The sequence below is a fragment of the Schistocerca nitens genome, chromosome 9 (assembly GCF_023898315.1).
Source record: "Schistocerca nitens isolate TAMUIC-IGC-003100 chromosome 9, iqSchNite1.1, whole genome shotgun sequence".
In the NCBI taxonomy this organism is placed as follows: Eukaryota; Metazoa; Arthropoda; class Insecta; order Orthoptera; family Acrididae; genus Schistocerca; species Schistocerca nitens.
This window is the reverse complement of record NC_064622.1, coordinates 388,645,399-388,667,866: the sequence shown is the minus strand read 5'-3', so window position 1 is coordinate 388,667,866 and position 22,468 is coordinate 388,645,399. Positions and strand designations below refer to the sequence as shown.

The following is a 22,468-nucleotide window of genomic DNA, read 5'->3' as shown; positions in this document are numbered from 1 at the left end:
AAATACGATGCACAATTTTCTGCGCATCGAGAATTACAAACTTATTAAAACAAACATTCACAAAGATGTTGTTAGATGTAATGAACAGAGATAATGCTGTCGGTCTTCCACAAAGAATGATATAACTTGGTATAAATGCTATTTCACAATATGGATCATAATTTGCTTTTTATTTAGTAACATTACTATTTTTATTTAAGTATTGTGTTGCAGCATCTAAAGAAATTCACTGGTTCACTTTCAGGTCTTCCTTATATTTTAACTTCATATTTTCTGTAATGTGAATATATATTCAATTCTCCTAAAAGATCCATTTACACCATTTATTAAGTCAATGACATACTTTAACATTTTGCTCTACCTTTCCAAATGACTGTCCTGTATTGTACATTGCTCAAATTCTCTCATTGCTGATGTTGAGTCTTTTGTGTTGAAATCTTGGCCTATTTGTCCTAGTTAGAACATGGAGAACTCTTGCTATGTTACTTTTCTGAAGTCCAGAGCCTGATTATGGGTAAAGATTACACTTTATATTCTGTATTAGGTCCTGTTGTGTTTTATTGGTTGCAAAAAACACAGTTTCTACTTTGTGGCTTTTTAGAATATTTCCAGCGTTCTGTGATATGTTGCCAATATATCAGATGTTAGATGTACATTTGATTTTGTCTTTTTTTGTGATGTGGTTTGTGTCTGGTCTTCCTTCACTTTTTCTAGTGCTATGTCCACCATGTAAGCAGTATGGTCATTGCCAACTGCAATTTCTTTCTTATGTTTATTTCCTGTTGCATAGTTTCTTGTTCAAATGATTTTACTTGCCCTACATTGCACTGACCTGTACGCTGCATGTTTATGAATGTTTGGGTAACGTGAGGTTGCAGTGATTGTGGTACCAGACCTTGCATTTTTGCTATAAATTTTGAATGCACATGTGTTGTTGCAATATTTTCGTGTAGGTAATCGTATTTTGTTCATGTTCCACTGTAATTGTAATTCTCTAATGAAGGCTACAGAAGCAATTTAGAAAAAGACATAACACTCGTGTGTGTGTGCGTGTATGTGTGTGTGTTGTGTGTGTGTGTGTGTGTGTGTGTGTGTGTGTGTGTGTGTGATGCTTACATATTTTAAATGTGAAAATAGTGTAAGAAATACTCTTTACACAAATTTTTAGATAAATCCTTTTGAATATGATGCGGAAAGATTCAGATCGTTTAAACATTTTGACCACAGCCTTGATTGCTGCTCTGGGACCTAAATGTGATATTCTGCTTCATTTAATGACCACTATACTGCTATGGCAAACCACCTCCACTAGGACCTTGCCTAGTAAGGCGGCGCGGGTCTCCCGCGTCGCTCCCCTACGCTCTGTAAAGGAGTGTGGGACTCATAATCATCATCATCATCATACTGCTATGCTGTAATTAGTTTTAATACTACACTGATCCTATCCGGAGAGGGGAGGTCGAGAGGGAGTGGGGCCATGAAGAAGGGTGAGGGGATGGGGAAGGAAATGATGATTTCATTGAAAGGGGGAATGGTGTGTTATGTGATGATGATGTCATTAATCAGGAAGAGCATTGCATACCATAATATTGTACTGTGACGTCAGTGCAACTGCATGTCGGCAACCTGCACTGGCCCATGCACTTGACATCAGTGGTCTCATAAATTTCAATACCACATTTAAGTACAAACTGCACTGGAACATAACAGTAAAATGCATAGTTATACTACTCCTCAACTACATTCTCGTGCATAACTTTTCGAGTCTTTCGTTCGTGATCCTTAACATAGCTTTGGCTGCATGTCAATTGTGGAGAATTATCCTGACTGCGTTTGTTGGCTACCTATCTGTTTTTTATCCGAGTCATTAACACTTCAAGAAGAACTGTTGCTGTTGTAATCTTTAGTCTTAACATTTTTTTGATACCGATCTCCATGCTACTCTGTTTCGCAGTGGTTTCTTCATCTCCCAGTAACTACTGCAGCCTTTATCCTTTTGAACCTGCTTATAGTGTTGGACTACTCTACAATTTCTCCCCCCCCCCCCCCCCCACAAACACACACAAACTTCCCTCCAATACTAAACAGGTGACCCCATGATGACTGAGAATGTGTTCTATCAACCAATGCCTTCTTTAGTCAATTTATTCAATAAATTTCTTATGTATCCACTTCTATTTAATCTCTCCTCGTTAGTTACCTGATCTACCCACCTAATCTTCAGTTTGTTTCTGTAGCATCGCATTTCAAAAGCTTGTATTATCTTCTTGTCTCAACTGCTTTTCGTTTACGATTCACTTCCATACAAGGCTACAACCCAGACAAATATCTTCAAAACAGGCTCCCTAAGACTTAAATTTATATTTGACATTAACACATTTCTCTTCCTCAGAAACGCTTTTCTTTCCTTTGCCAATATACATGGTATATTATCTCTACTCTGGACATTATACGGCATTTTGCTGCCCCAGTCACAAAACTCATCTACTATGTGTCCCGTTTCCTAATCTGATTCCCTCACCATCACTTTATTTAATTCAATTGCATATTCTTGGTGTTGTGATGTTCATCTCATATCGTCCTTCCAAGACCATTTCCATCCAGTTCCATAGCTCTTCCACGTCCTTTGCTGTCTGTGACAGAATTACAGTGCCATCGGTAATCCTCGAAGTTATTAGTCCTTCTCCAGATTTTTCTTCCTCGCTCAATGTACAGACTGAATAACATCAGAGATAAGCTACATCATTCGCTTCTCAACCACTAACCCCTTTCACGCTCCTCGACTGTTGTAGTTGCTGTCTCGCCTCTGTGCGAGTAGCAGATAGCCTTTCACTCATTGTACTTCACTCGTGGTATCTTCAGAATTCCAGTGTATTCCAGTCAACATTGTCAAAAGTTTCCTCTGAATCTACAAAAATTATAGAATGAAGTTTGCCTTTCCTTAACCTATCTTCTAAGACAAGTCTTAGTATTGCCTCGCATGCTCCTACATTTCGTCAGATTCCAAACTGCTCTTCCCTCAGTCGCCTTCTACAAGTTTTTTCATTCCTCTGTAAATAATTCGTATTAGCATTTTGCAACCATTACATATAAACTGGTAGTTCGCTAATATTCACACATGTCAGCACTTGCTTTCTTCGGAATTGGAATTTTTAGATTCTTCTTGGAGTCTTACGATATTTCGCCTATATCATACAAGTTACAAACAAGATGGAATAATTCTGTAACGGCTGGCTTTGTCAAGGATATCAGTTATTCAGATGGAGCGACATCTACTCCAACCACCTTGTTTGAACTTATGTCTTGCAGCTCTCTGTAAATCACTTCTCGCAGTATCATATCTCTTTTCTTATCTTCATCTACGACCTCTTCCCGTTCTATAATATTGCCTTCATCTCCCTTGTATAGCTCTATATAATGCTTCCTACTTTCAGCTTTCCCTTCTGGCTTGCAATATGAGCCCTTGATACTTATACAACAGTTTATTTTATTTTATTTTATTTTATTTTACAAAGGTCTCCTTAAGCTTCTACAGGCGATGTATATCTTCCCCTAGTTATATATCGTTCTATATCCTTACATTTGTCCTCTAGCTACAACAGCTCAGCCATTTTGCACATTTGGCAACCTCATTTTTTAGACGTTTGTATTCCCTTCCATCTGTTTCATTTGCTGCATTTCTGTGTTTTCTCCTTCCGTCAATATCTCCTGTGACATCCAAGGATATCTACTATGGCTTGTCTTTTTACGCAGTTGATAATTTACTGCCTTCACATTTCATTTCTCAGAGCTACCCATTGATCTTCTGTATTTCTTTTTTACTGCTTCACTGCTTCAGTCAATCGTTGCCTAATGCTCTCTTTAAAATTCTCAACAACCACTCGTTCTTTCAAATCATCCAAGTCCCATCAGCCAATAAATTGTGATGAGTGTGCACGTCCGTCCCTGCAAACGCCCTACACTTTAAAATCTCTGAAACCTTCTGGTGGCTCCAGGTTTCTTCCACATTACAACCCTTTCTTTTTAATTCTAAAACCTAGTGCTACCCATGATTAAATCATGAATTGTGCAAAGTTCTACCAGACAACTTCAATTCCTTTCCCCCAGTCCAGATGCCCCAACTATTATTCCATCTCTTCCTTTTCCTACTATCAAATTTCATTCCGTCATCGCAATTATGTTTTCCTCCCCCTTAAATATCTGCATTTTTTTCCTCATCAAACATTTTTTCAGTCTCTTCATAACCTGTAGAGCTAGTACTACTGTCGTGGGTGTTGGCATCGTGTTTCCGTTGGCTACAATAATATGTTCACCATGCTGTTCATATTAGCTTACCCACATTCATATCTTCTTATTCATTATTCGGTCTAGTCAGGATCATCTCTATCTCATTTTGTATTTATAGCCCCGTGCTGAGCTGATCAGAAGTTTTGTTCCTCCTGCCACTGCACTTCACTAATTTTCACTATACCTAACTTCAAATATACGATCCCCTTTTTAAATTTACTAAGCTAACTCACCAATTATGGGATCTAACATTCCACGCTCCAACCCGTAGAAAGCCATTTTTTTCCTGATGGCGACATCCCATAGAGTAGTCTCTGCCGGGAGATTCGACTGGGGGACTCTTTTAACTCTGGAATATTTTACCTAACAGGATGTATCATTTAATCATACAGTAGAGCTGCATGACACCAGGAAAAATAACGGCTGTAGTCTCCCCTTACTTTCAACCATTCGCAGTACCAGTACAGCAAAGCCATGTCGGCTGCTATTACATAACTAGATCAGCCAATCGTACACACTGTTGGCCCTGCAGCTACAGGAAAGGTGTCTGCTCCTCTTCAGGAATCAAACATTTTTCTGGCCTCTCAACGGATACCCTTCATTGTGCTCCGCCTAGGGTACAGCTATCTGTATCATTGAGGCACCAAAGCCACCCCATGACGGCAAGGTCCATGGCTCATTAGGGAGCGGCGGAGTGGTAAAAAGAGTACGGAAAATATTAATCTGTATGACAGAACAAGGACTTGAACCCCCACCCACACGTGTGTCCAGCGCTTTAACCACTGCTCGACCTTCAGCGATAGATTTTATACATATTAGTATAGGACATGGCCATCAGAATTTTAATGACATGTTTCACATGCCTGTAACAAATGATTACTAGATTGCAACGATTACTAACTGGGACATTATGATGGTGTATCATCGGCCCATGCGAATAGAGCACGGTTGTTTAATAGATGCTGTTAGAGAATAATTATTTGAATTCTCCGTTTCTACTTCGTAGAACATGATGATAATAATAACTACATCAGACAATGAAGAATGTAATTTTCTGTTTTATTAGTAAACTGTCTAGAGTTTGCGATAAGTAATGAAGGTGTTCAGTATACGATGGCTAATCTCATGGAAGACGCCAGTCTCCTCAAAAGTATGTATCACATTACAGACCAACAACATACAGAATTCCCATTGCTGGCTTCAGAGTAGCAACAGAATCGGCGACTAGCCACATGAATAGTTTTTCAATATTTCTCAGGACCTGCTGGTGGTTGAGAGAACACTGATTTGGATGATATTTTGTTAAAAATTACGCTTTTGTCGTTGGAAGGTAGAAGTAAGTTTAGAGAAGATCGGTGGTCCAGTTTTGTTGGCAGGAAAAAGGGAGTAAGCAGCTTTTTACAGACTTGAAAACTAAACTTTATCGTGTGACTTGGAGTTGAACACACTGGTGGAGCCTGGCAGGCTGCAGTCTCAACTGGAAACTGGAGGACCTGACTGGAATCCGATGTGAGAGTCGTAGCGACGAACTTCATCGCAGCGAGGCGTAGCGTCTCCACTACGTCTGTACTACGCCAAAGATTATGGTGAGTTTCACTATCAGACCCGGCATATTGCGACAAGCGAGAGTTTGCAGTTCAGGTTCATGATAGGTTTCACTATCTCATGTTCGTCAGTCCATCCTCAGATCTTTCGGGTTATTCAGTTCTTGATCCAGACAAACAGTCTGTGTAATCGTCATATAGTCAGTTTGTGATACATTTTACAGAGTCAGAGACAAGACTATTAAGTGACCCCACCACAAAAGGATAGGGAATACATAGAGAGGTTGTGGCATGTTATTCAGCGGTGCCACGTGGTTCGTCATTCCGCGGTTGTTTTGAAAGTTAGAAAGTTCATGTATGGTTTTGTAAGCTACACAGTTGCTGAGTTTCTTTTCGGAATCAGGCCTGCCGTGCGCTCAGAGTATAAACACACGCACACATCTAGAAGAAAATATTGGAGATTGATGTAAATATTCTTACATATTGTGTTCTGTAACTCTGCTACATTTTGTGTATAGCGATGTATTTTCTTTGTTTTTACTTGTATAATAACACTTGTTTCGTCCAAGATCTTCGAAGCATATGATATTCCCAGAATTTTGTTACAGTGGAGAAGCTAACAAAAGAAATATCAGCTATTGAATTAACGGGGCTTGATATCACCAAGAAATTAATTATTTTGTGTGTGTATATCTCCCAGTGGTATTGTGGACACTTTTTTCAATAAATTAACAGACCACAAGTCTCAAGTACAAAGGCCAACATAATTCTGTGTGGGGACATTAACATCAACACTAGTATCATAAATAAATCCAGCACCACCTTCATAAACATCCTTCAAAGTTTTGGCATGTCCCTATTGGTCAATAGTGCAACAAGGGTTACTACAATGACTGCATCAGTAATTGACCAAGTGGCCACAAATATGGACAGGGAAAAATGTGATGTAGCTGTAAAAGATCTCGGACTATCAGACCATCTCTGCCAAATAACAACAGTCAAATCAGGCATCGATCCATTCCCTAAACGACCAGCCTACAAACGAAATCTATCAGAAATCAATATAAAAGATTTTTTAAAAGAACTACAAGAACAAATCTGGAATGAAGGCTGTAAGGAAACCAATGTGAATATGAAATTCTCTAAATTCTCCACATTGTTTAAACTGAACTTTGAAAAGGCATTTCCAAAAGTATACATGTCTGTATCAATATCATAAGAAGTCCTCCCAAACACTTAAACAACTCAGCTCCATGAAAAAGATTCGCAACGATCCAGAATTCATAAAATTCTATCATAGATACAAAAAGATCTATAGGAAGGTGCTGATTGCTGCAAAAATTTCATTTAATGACAAAATAACATATAATACAGAGAATAAAAGCAAAGCAGTCTGGGATGTTACAAAAAAGGAACAGGGAGAAGCAAACACATGCAGAATAATACACTGCTAAGGGAGAGGGATAAGGTAATAACTGATCCAAAACACTTAGCAAACTTTATAAACGTTGTCCTCGATGGTGGGTGTTCGTCAGAGGTGAGGGTATCGTCTGGAGTGCCCCAGGGAAGTGTGGTAGGTCCACTGTTGTTTTCTATCTACATAAATGATATTTTGGATAGGGTGGATGGCAGTGTGCGGCTGTTTGCTGGTGGTGCTGTGGTGTGCGGGAGGGTGTCGTCGTTGAGTGGCTGTGGGGGGATCCAAGATGACTTGGGCGGGATTTGTGATTGGTGTAAAGAATGGCAGCTAACTCTAAATGTAGATAAATGTAAATTAACGCGGATGAATGGGAGGAAGATTCCCGTAATGTTTGAATACTCCATTAGTAGTGTAGCGCTTGACACAGTCACGTCGATTAAATGTTTGGGCGTGGCATTGCAGAGGGATGTGGAGTGGGACAGGCATTTGATGGCGGTTGTGGGGAGGGCGGATGGTCGTCTTCGGTTCATTGGTAGAATTTTGGGAAGATGTGGTTCATCTGTAAAGGAGACCGCTTGTAAAACACTAATACGACCTATTCTTGAGTGCTGCTCGAGCGTTTGGGATCCCTATCGAGTCGGATTGGGGGAGGGCATGGGGGCAATTCGGAGGCGGGCTGCTGGATTTGATGCTGTTGTGGAGGTGCTTCGGGAGCTCAGGTGGGAGTCTCTGGAGGAAGGGAGGCGTTCTTTTCGTGAATCGCTGCTGAGGAAATTTGGAGAGCCGGCGTTTGGGGCTGACTGCGGTGCAATTTTACTGCCGCCAATTTACATTTCGCGGAAGGACCACGAGGATGAGTTGGGAGAGATTAGGGCTCGTAGTGAGGCGTGTAGGCAGTCGGTTTTCCCTCGTTCTGTTTGGGAGTGGAACAGGGAGAGAAGATGCTAGTTGTGGTACGAGGTACCCTCCGCCACGCACCGTATGGTGGATTGCGGAGTATGTATGTAGATGTAGATGTAAAAGAGCATTTTTCAATTCTTGCAGAGAAGATACAGCAAAAATTCCCCAAAACAAACATAACACCTGTAAATAATGTTGCACTAAATACAATGATTTTCCTTCCAACCACAGAGAATGAAGTCAATAAAACTGTTCAAAAAATAAAAAATAAAAAGTCAGTAGGCTTAGATGAAGTACCAATGTGTGTACTCAAACAATGCATTGGGATTATACAAGGCCCCTTAACAAATATGATAAATGAATCCTTCACATCAAGGCCATTTCCAGAGTAGTTAAAACAGGCAAGAGTTGTACTTTTGCTCAAAAAAGGTAAAGCAGATGACATAACAAAATTACTGATCTATTTCTCTGCTGTCAGCATCCTAAAAAAAATAATAGCAATTATTAAAGACAGATTAATGAAGTACCTAAGTAAATACAATCTTTTATGTGAATCACAGTTTGGTTTCCGAAATGTGAGCCATAGTAGAATTCCCAAAGTTGTACTTGATGCTCTTAATAAAGATGAGTGTGTTACAGGCATATTTTTGTATCTTTATAAGGCGTTTGATACAGTCGACCACAAGATTCTATTAAAAAAAATTAGAAGCATTACGAACAACAGGGGTAGCTAATGACTGGTTTCTATCATACCTAGCAGATAGGGTACTAAGAGTAGAGATAACACATACTTCAAATATATCTAAACATTTAATAAAACACTTATCAGAACCAACTTCAAATAGATGTAAACATTTAGTAAAACACTTATCAGAACCAACATACATTAATATAGGGGTTCGCCAAGGTAGCATATTAGGACCAGTACTGTTCGTGATATACATCAATGACTTTCCGAGTAGTGTTACTCATGGTGAAAAAATTCTTTTCGCTGATGACAGCAATATTATAGTCACTGAGAAAACAAGAGAACTCCTTACTGAGAAAGTAAATGAAACTCTCAAGGAAGTTTATGATTGGTCAATAAGCAATAAAGTGAAAATGAACATAAGGAAAACTAACGCCATGAATTTCAGTTTGAAGAGGAAAAATGACAATGTTAATTCAAATGTAGATGGCACCTCTATAGACTGTGAAACAAATGCAAAATTTCTAGGAAGGAATATTGATACTCAGTTGAAGTGGTGTGAACAAACAAAGGTACTTGCAAACAGAATGTCATTAGCATGTTATGCCCTTAGAATCCTATCATCAGTGTGTAACATGCAGTGTCTTTTAGTTATATATTGTTCATATGTACACTCAATTCTTAGCTATGGCATTCTTTTTTGGGGAACAAATGCATAAAATATGAACACAAACTCTATGAAAGAGCCATAAGAATAATAACCAAAAATACCAGTTGAGCTCATTGTAAAGATCTTTTCAAAACACTGGGGATTTTAACTGCTCCTTGTGAATACATTTACCAGTCAGTTGCACACATCAAAAATAACATTGGTAATTACTGCAGAACTGCTCTGTACATGACCATGGAACAAGAGCTAGACTCAACTTACATTTACCAAGAAAAAATAAACATAAAACTCAAAATACCATTTTCTACCAAGGAATAAAACTGTACAATAAATTACCAAAAGATATTAAAGAAATTGCAAAAATACACTTATTTAAAAAGGCAGCCAAAAAGTACCTGTTTTGCAATACAATTTATGCATTGAAGGATTACTTAGATAAAACAGAGGAGGGATTTCATAAAAAAATGTTATACAAATAAATACTAATAATAATGATTATAAAACGTCCAACATTCCACATAGCAGCTTCACTTTGTGTTTTTTCCTTCTTTTTTCCGTTCTAGAAATACTTATCCCCAAGTTATGCATAGCGCAATACTAACACCGCTTCCTCTTTCTGAGCTCAACATCTCACTCATTATGGAGGGATGCTGACTCAGTTTTTCAGGATAGCAAATGCGAAGCAGTGACTGATAGTGAGATATGAGTGAACATTGTGGCATTACATTATTTAATAAGTTATTTGTAAAAAAAGTGTTGTATACCAGTAGTAAATCTAATGATTGTCTGTAGCTAGAGGTCTGTAAATATGTGTATACGAATTAGCTTACTTTAAATTGGTCTAAACTTGTAAATACTTTGACATGCCCAATATCCTTGTAAAAAGAGATCTACAGATGAATAAAGCTACTACTACTACTACTACTACTACTACATTAGAAAGTATGTATTACAGGCGGAAAGATCTGTAATTCCCTGCGAACGGATATTCGTTTTCTGAAGTTTGGATATACAACTGGTAATTACATATTTTAAATTACAACTTCAAATAATCGTGTAAATTAGGTATAATTACAAAGTGTAAATTAATATGACAATGAAGCTTATAAATCGAAATGTAGAAGGGTATTCATGGGGCTAAAGTGTGATACTACAATCCTCCCTCTGAAGTCTTGGTTGTGGTGAGACTAACATGTAGGAAAACCTAATGTTTACGTTCACCCTTTGTTTAACAGCACTTTCCCATACCTAACGCAGTTTTAGTCATACACACTAAAATTGCAGGATACATTCAGAAAAAACGTTGCAGATAGTGGTAAAGTCCCCAACTTGTTTCATGCAGTTATATGCGAATGTCATAATCAACCTGCAAAAAATTTAAAGGGGGATCTACTACATAACTTTGCACAGTTTGGCTCTGTTATCAACTACATGTAAACAGAGTTGTCTGATTCATGAGAAAGACAAGGTAATATATTGGATATTATTTTAATTAGCTTACAATCAATCAAAAACTTCATTGCATTTCGACTGTCTACGTCGCTTGGATCGTAATGTACCTGCTGTGTAGGACGGTGTCTAACTGCTCAGTGCAATACAGCTTTTGCTTCAAATGCGAAATGAATGACACATACAATCGAAATAAGCGTAATCTTTCTGTAGAATGCTCATCTCCGAAATGACTGCTGTTCTTCGAAAGTTTTCTGTAGAAACGTATGCACTGAACTAAATATCGTAGAACATATCCTTTACTTCTAAATTCTCTTTTAATGACATCTGGGGTAACAGTATTTAAATGAAGGCTACTAAAGCTGTCAAGAGATGGTGTATATAAAGTGTTAGTGCGCTAATAAACGCCAACAGTTTCAGTTTCGCAATTTGCTCACGCACTGTCTTTTGACCTCCGAAAACGTGGTAACATGGCGGAGGCTTCTTCAGTTTACTTCACTCTGGTCGCGATGTTGCCTCTCTACGGTATTTCATCTCTCTGATGTACCCCAGTGGATAACATTGCCAACTGATAGGCTTAGTTTTGCTGGTCTTATGAGTAAGTAATCCATAGTAACTTTGATACTTCTGTAATTGTTTTAAGTGCTTTATTATTCAATGATTTTTATTATAAACCACAGACTGTTTTTCAGTCTTGAGTTTATTACTGCATCTGATCCTTTTCGATGATAAATACCATGTCACTTCTCCACCTTGAAATTCATTCTGGATCCAAAATAATTTACAGCGCTAGTAAATCAGTTGCTTTATATATAGTGGGAATTCGTGAAGTTTGGTGACAGGGGAATAGGATTTCTGGTCTGGTGAAATAGGTTATAAATACAAAATCATGTATGGCCAACACAGGAGCTGGTTCAATAATATATAAGAAAATAGGAATGTGGGTAAGCTAGTATGACGAGCACTATGAACCCATTATCGTGCCCAAGACAGACACTAAGCCCGCACTCACCACTGTCGTACAAGTTTATAGGCCAGTTAGCTGCGTAGATGACGAAGAACTGAAGAACTGTGTCTTGAGATAAAAGAAATTATTCAGATAATTATTGTAGAGGAATGTTTAATTGTGATAGGGGAGTGGAATTCGCTGGTAGGAAAAGGAAGAAGACAGTAGGAGGATGTGGATGGTTGACAGGAATGGAAGAGCAAGGCGCCTGGTAGAATCTTGTACAGAGCATAACACATGGATTAAGTATCATGAAGGAGCGTTATACCTGTGGAAGAGTCCCGGAGACATTGGAAGACTTCACATTGACTCTGTAATGCAAAGACAGAGATTTTAGAACAGATTTTAAACTGTAAGACATTTACAGGGGCATAAGTAGACTCTGACCATAATTTATTGGGTATGAACTTTAGAGTAAAACTGAAGAATTTGCGAAAGGTTGGAAATCAAACAGATGGGACCTGATTATGGTGAAAGGACCAGAAGTTGCTGAGAGTTTCAAAGCGAGCATTAGGCCCACTTGGTTGAACCAGGGAAAGAAGAATCAGTAGAAGGCGAAGGAATAGCTTCGAGAGACGAAATTTTAAAGGCAGCAGAGGATCAAATATATAAAAAGACAACTCGTAACAGAAATTTTTCGACGTCACAGGAGATACTGAATTTAATTTATGAATGGAGAAAAATAAAAATGTAGCAAATGAGGCAGGCCAAAGTAGATACAAGCTTCCAAAAAATGAGATTAACAGGAAGTGAAAAATGGTTAAGCAGGAGTAGCTTTTTTTGGTAGGGATTTAGAAGTATATTTTCTAGGGGAAAGATAGATACCACTTACAGGAAAATTAAAGAGGCCTTTGCAGAAAAGAGAAGCAGCTGTATCAATATCAAGAACTCAGATGAAAAACCAGTACAAAGCAAAGAGGGGAGAGCTGAACCGTGGTTGGAGTAAAGAGGTTCTTTTTTCTAACTTGAGACATTAAATATCTCGAAAACGACGCATTGTAAGTAAAAAATGTTCTGTGTGAAAAGGAAATGCTATTAATGGAGACATCTGTCTATGCCACATGTGAGCTCCTCATAACCACACCTCCTACGTGGGAAGGGTCGACTTTGTATTTTAAAATGGGAAGCATACATTTTCATTGCATATTGGGATCCTATGCCAAAAAATACGCACGGTTTACTTAACCCGTTGTTTTTCATTAGTGGTAGATGGCTTTATAATCGACAAATATTAAGTGTGCCTGTTTTTGCAATTAAGAACGGACGCCGTTGATTTTACATTTTATTTACGATGTTGATGTAATCTTTGTGCTCTAACGGTTGATATTTACGTTACTTTAGTATTGCAGATTTTAGTGTATAGTACAATATGGTTAGCCGTTGCTAAGTTGCAAAAGTTTTCTCTTTTCTTTCGGGATGCTTATATAGGTGAGGGCCGTTGCCTCTCATCATTGTGGTGTTTGCTTTCAGCGCATCTCAAATGCTTCGATTCTCTTCTGTTCCGGTTTTCCCACAGTCCATGTTTCACTACCATACAATGCTGTACTCCAGACGTACATCCTCAGAACTTTCTTCCTCAAATTAAGGCCGGTATTTGATAGTAGTAGACTTCTCTTGGCCAGAAATGCCTTTTTTGCCATAGCGAGTCTGCATTTGATGTCCTCCTTGCTCCGTCCGTCATTGGTTATTTTACTGCCTAGGTAGCAGAATTCCTTAACTTCATTGGCTTCGTGACCATCAATCCTGATGTTAAGTTTCTCGCTGTTCTCATTTCTACTACCTCTCATTACCTTCGTCTTTCTCCGAATTACTCTGAAACCATACTGTGTACTCATTAGACTGTTCATTCCGTTCAGCAGATCATTTAATTCTTCTTCACTTTCACTCAGGATAGCAATGTCATCAGCGAATCGTACCATTGATATCCTTTCACCTTGTATTTTTATTCCACTCCTGAACCTTTCTTTTACTTCCATCACTGCTTCCTCGATGTACAGATTGAAGAGTAGGGGCGAAAGGCTACAGCCTTGTCTTACACCCTTCTTAATACGAGCACTTCGTTCTTGATCGTCCACTCCTATTATTCCCTCTTGGTTGTCGTACATATTGTATATGACCCGTCTCTCCCTATAGCTTACCCCTACTTTTTCCAGAACCTCGAACAGCTTGCACCATTTTATATTGTCGAACGCTTTTTCCAGGTCGACAAATCCTATGAAAGTGTCTTGATTTTTCTTTAGCCATGCTTCCATTATTAGCCGTTACGTCAGAATTGCCTCTCTCGTCCCTTTACTTTTCCTAAAGCCAAACTGATCGTCACCTAGCGCATTCTCAATTTTCATTTCCATTCTTCTGTATATTATTCGTGTAAGCAGCTTCGATGCATGAGCTGTTAAGCTGATTGTGCGATAATTCTCGCACTTGTCAGCTCTTGCCGTCTTCGGAATTGTGTGGATGATGCTTTTCCGAAAGTCAGATGGTATATCGCCAGACTCATATATTCTACACACCAACGTAAATAGTCGTTTTGTTGCTACTTCCCCCAATGATTTTAGAAATTCTGATGGAATGTTATCTATCCCTTCTGCCTTATTTGACCGTAAGTCCTCCAAAGCTCTTTTAAATTCCGATTCTAATACTGGATCCCCTATCTCTTCTAAATCGACTCCTGTTTCTTCTTCTATCACATCAGACAAATATTCACCCTCATAGAGGCTTTCAACGTATTCTTTCCACCTAGCTGCTCTCTCCTCTGCATTTAACAGTGGAATTCCCGATGCACTCCGAACTATCAGTTTAATAAGACATGGTTTCAAAAGACTAGAATTATTTGCAGAAGAAGGGAGAAATTGGTTGAAGCCGACCTCGGTGCAGATCGCTTTGGATTCTCAAGAAATGCAGGAACACGCTACAGAGTACCGATCGTATGAACTCTCTTAAAAGATAGGTTAGGGAAAGGCAAACCTAAGTTTATACCATTTGTAGACTTAGAGAAAGCTTTTGACAATGACGAAATTTTGAAGGTATCGGGGATAAAATACAACGAAAAGATATTTATAACTTATATCGGAATCAGACGGCAGTTACAAGAGTCGATGGACATGAAAGGAGTGAGACAAGGTTGAAGCCTATCCCCGATGTTATTCAATTTGTACATTGAGCAAGGAATAAAAGAAACCAGAGAAAATTCTGGAGAGGGAATTAACATTCAAGAAGAAGAAATAAAATCTTTGAGGTTTTCCGATTATAATTCTGTAGGGCAGCAAAAGATTTGGAAGAGCAGTTGAAGGGAATGGACAGTGTCTTGAAAGGACGATATAAGACGAACATCAGCAAAAGTAAAACAAGGATAATGGAATGTAGTCGAATTAAATCAGGTGATGCTGAGGGATTTAGATTTTGTAACGGGACGCTATATGTAGTAAACGAGTTTCGTTATTTGGGCAGCAAAATATCAGATAATGTCCAAAATAGAGAGGATATCAAGAAAGGTGATTGTGAAGAAGAGAAATTTGTTAACACTGGGTGTGGTTTTAAGTGTTAGGGCGTTTTTCTAAAGGTATTTGCCTCTAATGTGGCCACGTGTGGAAGTGCTACATGGACGATGAATAGCTTAGACAAGTGGAGATTAGAGGCATTTGAAATATGATGCCACAGAAGAAGGTTGGAGACTAGATGGGTAGATCCTGTAACTAATGAGGAGGTACTGAATAGAATCGGGGCGACAAGAAATGTATTGGACAACTTTACTAAAAGAAGGGATCGGTTGATAGGACAATTTGAGACATCATGGGGTCACCAGCTTAGTATTGGAGAGCAGAGTGGGAAGAAAATCTTAGAGGGAGATTAAGAGATGAATACATGAAGCAGATTCCGAAGGATGTAGGCTGCAATTTTGTACAGAGATGAGTAGGTTTGCTACGATAGAGTAGCAGGAGGAGCTGCATGAAATCACTGCTAGGGTAGACGGCAACAACAATGTCAATTTCAGCACTGCATCTCACGGGTGTACCTGTTTCATGCTTAATTCTGATTCAATTAAGTTCACGTAGATACATGGATGATTTGCAATACGACACACACAACAATTTGTGACCACCGAAGTCACTGCCAAATTTGGCTGCATTGTCCTACCACATCCATGTTCAGACTGGGCCTATGAAAGATGAATTCTTGGTCAACATCTTCCAGACATGGATGCTATTGTAGCGGCTGTAAGACAGTGACTAGCCCAGCTGGTTTAGACGTTTTAAGAGTGCAGTACGAAGGACCTTGTTCATCGTTGGCAAATGTGCGTAACGAATGGTGACGTTTATGTGGGAGAAAGAGGGTAGAACCTAAAATCTTGTCCTGTTCAATTGTGTTATTGTGCTCTCTGTATCTGTTGTAGTTTCCTTGATAATAAACTGGAGACATTAGTTTCAGAATGACGCTCTTATCATTCCGAGGTCTTATACAAGACGTGGAGAGACAAGCGACATTCACAATAAGTAATGGCACACTATACAACATACACCAACGTGGAACACTTTTCCATCAGGACAGCCCTCACTCACATATTGCATGAAACAATGAAGCGTTCCCTGTTCCTACCAGATCCCTAAATTCACTAAACTTGTAGTTTATTTCGTCAGTTTGACACCAATAGACATTGCATTGTGGTTAAAGCACTGAAATCGCTCTGGAAGAAAAGGATTTCAATTCCATCCTGACTTAACTTTGAAATGGTTCCCCCTCCATAGCTTAAGAACATGTCTGAATAATTCCTTCGGAAAGAACACAGGAGTAAATTTCGTTTTCTATCCTTGTGCCATCCACGATTCTACTTAGTTTCTAATGATCTCGACTACGGGACGTTAAACTGTGACCTTCCTTTTTCCCTTGAACACTTGGCTAATCGGTCCTGTCACGGTACTATTTATTTCTTTATATCGTGGCACTGGCTTTTGAACTCCTACCTAAATATTGTACCATTTCCTGGTGTGTGTAACAGCCTTTTCATTGTGCTAGTCTGCAACTCAACTGTCATCTTTAGAGAGACATCGTTTTCATAATAGTGTCGATATTCCATCCTGGTCTTTCTACAGTTAAATTTGTGAAACAGCTTGACTAAAAGAAGTGATCGGTTGCTAAGACATAATGGTCAGGCATCAAGAGTAGCGTACAGTAATGGTGGTGTACGAGTACGTGGAGAACTGTTTGCGCAACAATCGCCGACATAGTGTAGCTGAGGCGGAATAAGGGGAACCAGCCCGCATTTGCCGAGGCAGATGGAAAACCGCCTAAAAAGCATCCACAGACTGGCCGGCTCACCAGACCTCGACACAAGTCCGCCAGGCGGATTCATGCCGGGGATCAGGCGCTCCTTCCCGCTAGTTTAGCCCTTAACAGTTGTAAACGTAGTAGATCCTCAAATTAAAAACTGAGCACTTACCTGCGATATTTAACCCGGGCAGCATCCAGTGTATCAAAGCTATCGTTGACCAGATAAACGCGCAGTCCGCGGGTAGAAATGCTCAGAAGGCACTCCCAGTCGAGGTCTTTGACATCGAAGGGAAACAGTTTACGATCAACAGTCCCCAGGCGCTGCAACAATGTGATAACGTTGTCTTCCTCGAATTCCCATTCATTGGTGCTGAATCGCTCCAAAACGCCCGTGAACTTGTGAACCTTGCTGTACGTCTCCCAGAGGCTGCACAATCAGAAAAAAAAATCACTTTTGATTTGTTACAATGAGTGTTCTACCGAATTATTTCTCTAAATGAGCACAGACTGCAGGAAATGATCCCTGAGAGGATAATGAGCAAATAAGGTCATTTAGATATATGGCCGGAAACACGTTCCAATGATTGAGATAAAAGATGTTAGTGTATGCTTTTGTGACTGAAAGCACAGATGGGGTAAATGGGAATGTTCTGTCTGTACTACAGTTTTAGCTCCACGATCAAGAGGGCAGCAATACTGACCATGACAGCGGCGAGCTCACACGTCGGTACTAGTGGGCATTCGCTTCACTGTTGTCGCCAACTTACTCTGGAGTGGACGCGTGCCGTGTAGTGCAGTACGACGGCCCCGTATACCAACCAGGAACAGGCCTGCATGATCTTTAAATGCGAACAATCAAATCGCAATGGGCGGGCGGCAGCACGCCTGTACCGGGCAAAATACCCCAGCCGATAACCCCACCATAAACCCACTGCAACAGTGTTCCGTCGTCTGTGTGAGGCACTCTCGTTTATCGTAATGGATAACCACGAAAGACGGTGCGTACACAGGCTTGCAGGAACAGATGTTGGACACTGTGGAATATGACCCCGGAGCACCAGGCAGGGCCCGCCAGCATGAGGTAAGCAAGACGAAAGTATTGAGCATCCTCCGCGACAGGTGCCATTATCCATACCATTTACAGCGTATGCTGAGGTTGTCACCTACAGACTTGTCTCCGTAGCGACGGTTTTGGCGCTGTTTCTCCACACAGATCACTACGGTGATGGGATTTCTGTCATTTACCCTGCTCACAAATGAGGCTGCCTTTACGATGGTCAGTATCGCCAACCTTCTCAGCACCCACCTGTGGGCTAAGAATCTTCACGGAACTGTGGCAATATCTGCATATCCTGCAGGTGATACTCTTCCCGTGCTGGGCGACGTGCTTTCGTGTTACAATGGCAATGTGGCTGCTATGTGATGGTGCTCCAGCTCACATCCCCATTTCCATATGGAGGCACATGGAAACATCTACTCTGGCCAATGGATCGGATGAGATGGTCCAGTCCCGTGACCCACCCAATCATTGGACCTCAGTCCTCCAGATTTATGCCTGTAGGAGCACCTGAAAGAATCGTGTATACAGAGCCCATCCTGGACGTTTAGACTCTGGCAAAATACATTCATTCTGCCTGTGACGCCATTCAATTGCAAGGTTGGCATATTTGAACGTGAATGTGAGTCGCTGTTGCCTGATATTCGCACCTGCTCAGAGGTTCCTGGCACCACTTTGAACACCTTATCTAAAGATGATCTCACCAAAGCATGTCGTATATTGTACCGTACTGCAAAGGCATGATGAATGAATGGTCTATAGTACAGAACCCCACGTTTCCGGTTATATCTCCATATGACCTGTTTTGTTCCTTCTCCTCTCATGCATTGTTTCTCGCATTTTGTCCCATTTAGCAAAATAAGGCTGTATAATCATTACATTACACAAACAAGTAGCTTTTTGGCCATGTTCAATGTGTGGTGGATAAAAATTGATTTTCACTATGCTTTAATCTACACTATGGCCATTAAAATTGCTACACCACGAAGATGACGTGCTACAGACGCGAAATTTAACAGACAGGAAGAAGATGCTGTGACATGCAAATGATTAGCTATTCAGAGCATTCACACAAGGTTGGCGCCGGTGGTGACACCTACAACGTGCTGACGAGGAAAGTTTACAACCGATTTCTCATACACAAACAGCAGTTGACCGGCGTTGCCTGGTGAAACGTTGTTGTGATGCCTCGTGTAAGGAGGAGAAATGCGGACCATCACGTTTCCGACTTTGATAAAGGTCGGATTGTAGCCTATCGCGATTGCGGTTTATCGTATCGCGACATTGCTGCTCGCGTAGGTCGAGATCCAATGACTGTTAGCAGAATGTGGAATCGGTGAGTTCAGGAGGGTAATACGGAACGCCGTGTTGGATCCCAATGGCCTCGTATCACTAGCAGTCAAGATGAGAGGCATCTTATCCGCATGGCTTTAACGGATCGTGCAGCCATTTCTCGATCTCCGAGTCAACAACCATCTGCACGGACAGTTCGACGACGTTTGCAGCAGCATGGACTATCAGTTCAGAGACCATGGCTGTGGTTACCTTCGACGCTGCATCACAGACAGGAGCGCCTGCGATGGTGTACTCAACGACGAAGCTGGGTGCACGAATGGCAAAACGTCATTTTTTCGGATGAATCCAAGTTCTGTTTAAAGCATCATGATGGTCGGATCCGTGTTTGGCGACATCGCGGTGAACGCACATTGGAAGCATGTATTCGTCATCGCCATACTGACGTATCAGCCGGCGTGATGGTATGGGGTGCCATTGGTTACACGTCTCGGTCACCTCTTGTTCGCATTGATGGCACTTTGAACAGTGGACGTTACATTTCAGATGTGTTACGACCCGTGGCTCTACCCTTCATTCGATCCCTGCGAAACCCTACCTTTCAGCTGGATAATGCACGACCGCATGTTGCAGCTCCTGTACTTGCCTTTCTGGATACAGGAAATGTTCGACTGCTGCCCTGGCCAGCACATTCTCCAGATCTCTCACCAATTGAAAACGTCTGGTCAATGGTGGCCGAGCAACTGGCTCGTCACAATACGCCAATCACTACTCTTGATGAACTGTGGTATCGTGTTGAAGCTGCATGGGCAGCTGTACCTGTACACTCCAACCAAGCTCTGTCTGAATCAATGCCCAGGCGTATCAAGGCCGTTATTACGGCCAGAGGTGGTTGTTCTGGGTACTGATTTCTCAGGATCTATGCACCCAAATTGCGTGAAAATGTAATCACATGTCAGTTCTAGTATAATATATTTGTCCAATGAATACCCGTTCATCATCTGCATTTCTTCTTGGTGTAGCAATTTTAATGGCCAGTAGTGTATTTTCACTTTGCTTAGCGCCACAGTCACGTTATATTTATGAAACGACATCAGTTTGGTATTGTCATTTGTCAGTTGTTTTCTTCTATGTTAGGTTCCTATATATATGCTTTTTTATATTGACAGGAGTAGCGAAACCTGTCGCCTTTCGTTACGCTGATGCATAAAGCTTTATTGTCTGTTGTGCAGCATAACAGGATACAAGACACAATGGTAGCAACAAAGAACAGTCAACTCATATGCGGGTCTAGCGCTCCTTACACGAAATATAAATGAGATGCCAACTGGAGCCAAGTTAAACATTAACCAAAAAACGAATTTTAAGCCAAAACTGTTCAACGAAAAGGTCCATTGTCTTCAACTATGAAACGTAGAAGGAAAATAGTCATCCTATAGCACCAGAGCCACTAATATCAACGTTCTGGCTGATGCGCACTATTTTGCACGGCACAATGTGGAGCTAGTAAACGGTTTTACTAACTGATTTTCAATTTTATTTTTTCCCCAGTGTTTTAAGCTCTTAACCACTAACACACGTTTTTATACATCTCAGCCATCGTAGATTCAATGAATAGAGACAGTAATACCACTTGAGATGCTGCAGTTCGGACACATTACTTCGACATTTTTGACACTTTGAATAAAACGGCGTATACATCACATGGAAAACCGTGAATTAGACGACGGGCAGAAAAATATCGTCAGTAGCTAATACTGCAAGCTTCTGTTACTTCGATCACACCAGAGTGAGGAGATGGACTTTTTACAGCTCGCTAAAGTGCCGATAGTGATAACTACAAAGATGAAGGAGACAAGAACCGTAAGTATTAAGCATATTTCTTTATTGGTGTTGACACGATTTTATGTCTATATGCGAACCAGGTTATACCTGAATGTAGTCCTCGTAGTTGTACTAAAAAACAGATAAATTTTTGCTTATGTTCCTGACTGTAAATTGTTCAGCTAAAACAGAAGCCGGTAACGAGCTGAAACACTACTATCAATCCTTATTCTCTGGTGGGACGGACAAGAGGGATCCTGCGATACACTCAATGTTACAACTCAGTAGAGGTCACATGGGCCAATCATTTCAGCGTCAACTGTACCACAGTTTCCGCCCACCGGCTCTGTAAATGGCTACGACGGTATAAGTTTCGTCTCCACTAGCCTTTAACAGTTACGGCAGATGTAGCAGAAGAAAAATGAACGCTTGAGTCGCAGGTTACAGTGATTAGTAGTTTCTCTAATAGCTCAAAAAAGACAGCGCAAATAACAGAGTTACGAGTTTTCTAATTTTTGAAATGTGTGTCGCAAACTTCAGCCCTCAAATAATTTCTGATTCCCACGCATTAATACTAACCCAAAATCCTGACAATGGATTGTGAACCTTTATATCAATATGTAATGAATCCGAAAGCGGCCTTTTATTAAAAACAATCGCTGAAAATCATAAGATAGAATGTTGGGACATAATACTAAAACGTAGGATTAATTGAAATGACAGCTCGGGGAACCGAGTTTTGCTAGAAAGAGAAGCTCACTTATCAACTGCTTCCAGCCAACATAACATTGGTTAGTAACCACAAACATCGAATGTTTGTATTTTGACCTTATCATGAATTTGTTACATTTCAGTAAAGTACTTTTGGACTTGATGGCAGGTTTTTTATTTCATTTGAAATAAAGGAAATAAAAAGACTTGTATTGGAAATTTGATATCTTCCTGAAGGAAAGAAGCAACCACCTTCCACCCGAAAATTATTATAAGGGATTTATAGGATAGCTGGCAACTACAGTTTTTGTGGACTTTGCATCGTAAGTATTGACGGGGTTCTCTTGAACGTTG

The 22,468-nt window shown here is 40.3% G+C and overlaps 1 protein-coding gene across 1 annotated transcript in view; it reads right to left on the bottom strand.

Moving 5' to 3' along the window:
• Nucleotides 1-22,468, bottom strand: part of LOC126204464 (fatty acyl-CoA reductase wat-like) — a 267,772-nt gene that overhangs the window by 16,732 nt on the left and 228,572 nt on the right. The window contains exon 8 of the mRNA XM_049938851.1: nucleotides 17,399-17,656. Within this exon, the coding sequence (XP_049794808.1) occupies nucleotides 17,399-17,656 (258 nt within the window). The remainder of the gene's footprint in view (nucleotides 1-17,398; nucleotides 17,657-22,468) is intronic.